Source organism: Saccoglossus kowalevskii, chromosome 12 (genome assembly GCF_978046115.1).
Source record: "Saccoglossus kowalevskii chromosome 12, keSacKowa6.1, whole genome shotgun sequence".
Classification (NCBI taxonomy): domain Eukaryota; kingdom Metazoa; phylum Hemichordata; class Enteropneusta; family Harrimaniidae; genus Saccoglossus; species Saccoglossus kowalevskii.
The window spans coordinates 37111863-37117871 of NC_140652.1; the positions used below are offsets into that span (position 1 = coordinate 37111863).

The following is a 6009-nucleotide window of genomic DNA, read 5'->3' on the forward strand; positions in this document are numbered from 1 at the left end:
TGCGGGGGGGGGGGGCACATCAGTCAATAAAGCATTTAGGATTTTATAGCGTCGCTCGGTAGCCTATTTTTTCAGCTAGTTTTGTGATACAAAGTCCATATAAACAGGATCGATATTGGTGGTGTGACCGATTAAAATAAAAGTATACAAACAAACAAACACTATCGGGTTAATATACTTCATTCATAGTGTATAAGTTGACCTCCTGATCACCGTCTAACATAGAAGCCACAAATAAACAAAATAAAACATTCCTGCATCACAACACATAGTGAGAAACATGACCTTTATTGCAAGATTCCATGACAAGGTAAGGCTACATTACATTACGCACCCATTTATTAACATGTTACAAATGTCATTCATTCAACTTCACGCATCACCATGACAACCGTTATTTTTACTTAAACATAATAATAACTATGGTCAGTAAAATATGAACACGAGATGATAAAATTGAGTGAGTTTTCTATTAACTTCCTTCTCGAGACGCCATTAATCAATTATTAATTGAACGTGAGTGAAAGCCTGTCGCCATAATTATATTTAGATTCACCTGTTCCTCCTGGGAACGACCGGTGTCATCGAGTATGTTAGTTTTGTAAGCGATTAACTTTTCTAGCTTTATTGGAGAAATATTCAAAAACTATTGTGATTGTGATTTACGTGGAACTTTATTAGACAGGCATCTACTCTGTACTAGATACTTCTCGGCTTCTTAAATACCACCATGTTATAGAACTGATAAACAAACTTACTTCAATGTGCTACACATTTCCCAGCCTTTAGGTTCTTTTGAACACGCTTCATGGCTCATTTAAATAATTACCATGGCAACGTTTTTTAAACTAATGTTTGTAAACATACAGCGTATCCACGTGTCACAATGTTGTTGAAATTTTAAATAATTCTATAATGACATCTTGTCGACGCACGGCAAATTCTCCAGCCCAAATTGTTGGGAAAATGATTATTTTTGTTTACAGTTTTTTTAACTGACGTGCATTCGCTACGTTTAGTGACAAGCATGTGTGACTTGTACACGTACGATTAACATAATGTTAAGTTTGATACCTTCGTTTACGATTTGTGGTTAAATAATAATTTAAGTACAAAGATAAACATAGTACATGTAACGTGAACTCACTCATTAGTACATAACATTATGGAGTTAGGTAAATTAAGTAAACTCATCCGTGGCACTACAAATATGCTTAGAAGAACTGCAATGTTCATGTCTTAATCTGCGATTATTGGTGACGTCATCTTGCGGATCTATATCAGATTGATAATCTTCATTATCGCTGCTATCACCGTCATTGTCACACGTCTCAACGTGAATAACTACGCGGCTGTTGTTACTGGTGGCGTTGTTCATATCATCCAGCTCTTTCTGGGCTTTCTTCCCTAGTTCTATGAGTTCTTCTTCCGGATAATAAACGCAGCCTGCTGTGGGTAAAAACACGTCCACGTATGCCTTCTTCACTCTTGTCTTTTTTCCCTCCTCCTTAGTGCGTTCCTCCACCACGTGTTTCACAGTAACCCTACCTTGTCTATTCGGAATCACAATCGGTGGTATTTTTCGTTTTCGTAGATCGTGTTTTTCTCGATTTCTGTCTCTGTCGAGCGATCCCAAATGAATGTCCGGAAATTTAAAGAACCGGAATTTTTGCGCGGTGACAAAAAACCCTGTTTTTTCAGCAAAATCATTCGAGTTAGTAATGCCGATAGTACCGTCACGAGTCGGGTCGTAGACAATATTCCCGGCACGGTCGCTGATCATGCCATTGCGTGGCCGGCCACATTGGTTTATACGAGGTGATATACTTAGTCCCCGGCATAGACTTTTGGAAGTTTGTAGAATTCCTTGTTCCCGCCACTCTTTAGATTTCTGTCGATCCTGATCCTGGTCGGCATTCGGACAGCGGTCTGGAATAAGACAGGGATTCACATTATGAGCACCCTCCAACGCCTCCAAAAAATAATTGTTATGGCGTAATAGCCACGCGTCCCGATGACGTTCCGGTTCATTTTTATTGGCGTTCGTGTTAGAAGGTGGAGTAATTGCAGTAGTTGTGGTGGTGTCCAGACTTTTCGATAGTCTTGGAACCCTTAGGTCACTCTTATTTCGTACAATTCCACCGATTATGGCCTGTTCTCCCTTTGTGAGCGTTGTTTTCTCGCGTACGAACATCCGACCTGTAAGTCCACGACCGTCGAATTGGAAACCGTCCGGTCTCTGTAGGTGGTTGTCGTTATTGTTGTCTTCGCCAAATGTCAGTCCTCGCATATCGTCGAGACTGCAGTCCACCACGCACGACAAGTCGCTCCAATCACACACAGTCGCCACTTTTACATTAGCTGCAGTTCGCGGCCTCTGAGGTGTTTCTGGCCGGGATGTGTTCTTTGCACTGGACAATGCCCTTTGCCGGGGTGTACTAGGCCTTCTCGATCCGCCTGAAGTTACAGGTCTCCGAGGTGTCCGCGGAGTTCGTGGCCTTTCTGCAGTCCAGGGTCTCTGAACAGTTTTAGTCGACTGCGGTGCTCTGAACCTTCGTGGTGTCCTTGGTCTTTGTCCTTCTCGTGGCTCAACACTCCGGTATTGGCGTACTAGTGGTTCGCCACTTCTATCTCGTGCATCACCATACATTGAGGTGTACACGATGTCCGATACACTCTTTGGTCTTGCTTCGTTTACACATTCGCGATCACTATAAACAAATTCCATATTCTGACGCATATCCGGGCTTTATCCTATAGAAAAAAATAACACAGAAACACCTGCGCGTTACCATGGACTCCAATAAACGTTAAATCATTAATATCGACGTAATAACGTTAAAACAGTGCTATTTGATAACGAAAAAGAATATATAACATGCCAGTTTGTGTGTTCGGAATGCTTCCAATGGACTCTAAAACTTGGTTAAGATATGATGAGGGCAGAGTTAGAGTGGTGACATCATTATCGTTACTACGTTACAACATGTTACTCTGACTTAGTGGAGTCCCCGGAATGTTGTGTGGCTGTAAAACCCATGTATGCGTGCCTCTTCCCGAAGTGACTGTCCATTCGAACCAAGTGGACAGCATATATAGTACACGAAGACTGCTTCCTGTATTGGTACATTTGGGACTAAATTTGTTGTAGTCACACGACAAATAATTGACTGTTAGTATCAGAGTCCCTCTGGACTGTGGTTGTATATTAACATGCGTTATATACAAACGACCATTTATTTCCCGATAAAATTAAGGTTGTCAAGAGTGGTTCTTCCCTGTTAGACATATTCTTTTTCAGTTTAGTTTCAAGTAGATTGACAGGAAATATTTGTATCGCCATTCCGTCACGCGACTCGTTATTCTGTGATGAGCATTGACCTTCGTCCAAGTTTTGCCTTTGTTTATAGGTCACGGTTATACCCAAAGTAAAAGCATTAGGTGTGTTGCCATGGTACCAATCAAATAGAATTTTAATACAATTCGCCAATATATCAGAAGGTGGCTCAGCGTCAGATTTCATGATCCGAAACAATAATCCGAGAATTGCTGAATATTAGGATGTTGATATCAATGTTTTTATATTATGATTATATTTCGTATCTAAAACAAAGGCTTTATCGTAAGGTGTCAGATTGGGTGATTATAATGTGAAAATATCACGACATACTGTCAGCTGTTCATGTGATACCTTTTGGGCAATATCATACATAATGAACGATGAATTAAATTAATTGTTCAAATTAATTAGCGTTGATACCCGTGTCTTGATAGTAGAAACAGATAGTTTAGTAATCACTGTGTAAACACGACAAATATCGAAAAACGCAATTGTGTGTGCTGACATCCCATAAATAAATATAATTTTCATTTCAAAATTGATTACCAACTTCTCTTTGTTTTTCAATTGATATATTCTAAACCTTGTATTTATAAAAATCATTATTATCATAAACAAGAAACGGCTTACATATCTAGCCAGTGTCTACCTTCAAACAAGATAGAATGAACGAACTCGAAAGGATGGAATGTACTCGTACACTCAGTCTGGGACGAGACACATACACAGATGTTGACATGGACTTGGGTGACGGAGAGTGGCAAGTTAACGTGGCGGACGCGGCATCAACAACCGGTATTCGAATGTACTAATTCTACGGATATCAACTGAGCGTTACACAACTAGTTACAGTAACCACATGAGAACCAAATGGTCATTTCGCACCATAGATTCGCTTCTTTCCGTTCCAAGTCATTGCGTCCCAAAATCACTTCATACGAAATGGTAACTTCGCACGACACAGTCACTTTGTCCCAAGTCATTTCATTCCAAGTCACTTCGTACGAAATGGTAACTTTGCACGACACAGTCACTTTGTCCCAAGTCATTTCGTTCCAAGTCACTTCGTACAAAATGGTCACTTCGCACCACACAGTCGCTTCTACCCAAGTCATTTCATCCCAAGTCACTTCGTACGAAATGGTCACTTCGCACCACACAGTCACTTCGTCCCAAGTCATTGTGTCCCAAGTCATTTTGTACAAAATGGGCACTTCGCACCACACAGTCACTTCGTCCCAAGTCATTGCGTCCTAAGTCACTTCGTACAAAATGGTCACCTCACACCACACAGTCACTTCGTCCCAAGTCATTTCGTCCCAAGTCACTTCGTACAAAATGATCACTTTGCACCACACAGTCACTTCGTCCCAAGTCATTTCGTCCCAAGTCACTTCGTACAAAATGGTCACTTCGCACCACACAGTCATTTCGTCCCAAGTCACTTCGTACAAAATGGTCACTTCGCACCACACAGTTGCTTCGTCCCAAGTCATTGCGTCCCAAGTCACTTCGTACGAAATGGTCACTTCGCACCACACAGTCACTTCGTCCCAAGTCATTGCATCCCAAGTCACTTCGTACGAAATGGTCACTTCGCACCACACAGTCATTGCGTCCCAAGTCACTTCGTACCAAATGATCACTTCGCACCACACAGTCACTTCGACCCAAGTCATTGCGTCCCAAGTCACTTCGTACGAAATGGTCACTTCGCACCACACAGTCATTGCGTCCCAAGTCACTTTGTACAAAATGGTCACTTCGCACCACACAGTCACTTCGTCCCAAGTCATTGTGTCCCAAGTCACTTCGTACAAAATGGGCACTTCGCACCACACAGTCACTTCGTCCCAAGTCATTACGTCCTAAGTCACTTCGTACAAAATGGTCACCTCGCACCACACAGTCACTTCGTCCCAAGTCATTTTGTCCCAAGTCACTTCGTACAAAATGATCACTTTGCACCACACAGTCACTTCGTTCCAAGTCATTTTGTCCCAAGTCACTTCGTACAAAATGGTCACTTCGCACCACACAGTCATTTCGTCCCAAGTCACTTCGTACAAAATGGTCACTTTGCACCACACAGTTGCTTCGTCCCAAGTCATTGCGTCCCAAGTCACTTCGTACGAAATGGTCACTTCGCACCACACAGTCACTTCGTCCCAAGTCATTGCGTCCCAAGTCACTTCATACGAAATGGTCACTTCGCACCACACATTCATTGCGTCCCAAGTCACTTTGTACAAAATGGTCACTTCGCACCACACAGTCACTTCAACCCAAGTCATTGCGTCCCAAGTCACTTCGTACGAAATGGTCACTTCGCACCACACAGTCATTGCGTCCCAAGTCACTTCTTACAAAATGGTCACTTCGCACCACACAGTCGCTTCATCCCAAGTCATTGCGTCCCAAGTCACTTCGTACAAAATGGTCACTTCGCACCACACAGTCACTTCGTCCAAAGTCATTGCGTCCCAAGTCACTTCGTACAAAATGGTCACTTCACACCACACAGTCACTTCGTCCCAAGTCATTGCATCCCATGTCACTTCGTACAAAATGGTCACTTTGCACCACACAGTCGCTTCGTCCCAAGTCATTGCGTCCAAAGTCACTTTGTACAAAATGGTCACTTTGCATCACACATTCGCTTCGTCCCA

At 42.4% G+C, this 6009-nt stretch overlaps 1 protein-coding gene across 1 annotated transcript; it reads right to left on the bottom strand.

Moving 5' to 3' along the window:
• Nucleotides 1-269: 269 nt before the first annotated feature.
• On the bottom strand, nucleotides 270-2740 carry LOC144349730 (uncharacterized). Its single transcript, XM_078008232.2, has one exon. The coding sequence runs from the start codon at nucleotides 2738-2740 to the stop codon at nucleotides 1181-1183; it is 1560 nt and encodes a 519-aa protein (XP_077864358.2). The 3' UTR covers nucleotides 270-1180.
• Between the last annotated feature and the right edge of the window lie 3269 nt (nucleotides 2741-6009).

Excerpts from the sequence above, each read along its gene's own strand:
- LOC144349730 (XM_078008232.2), bottom strand. The coding sequence starts at position 2,740 with ATGCGTCAGAATATGGAATTTGTTTATAGTGATCGCGAATGTGTAAAC.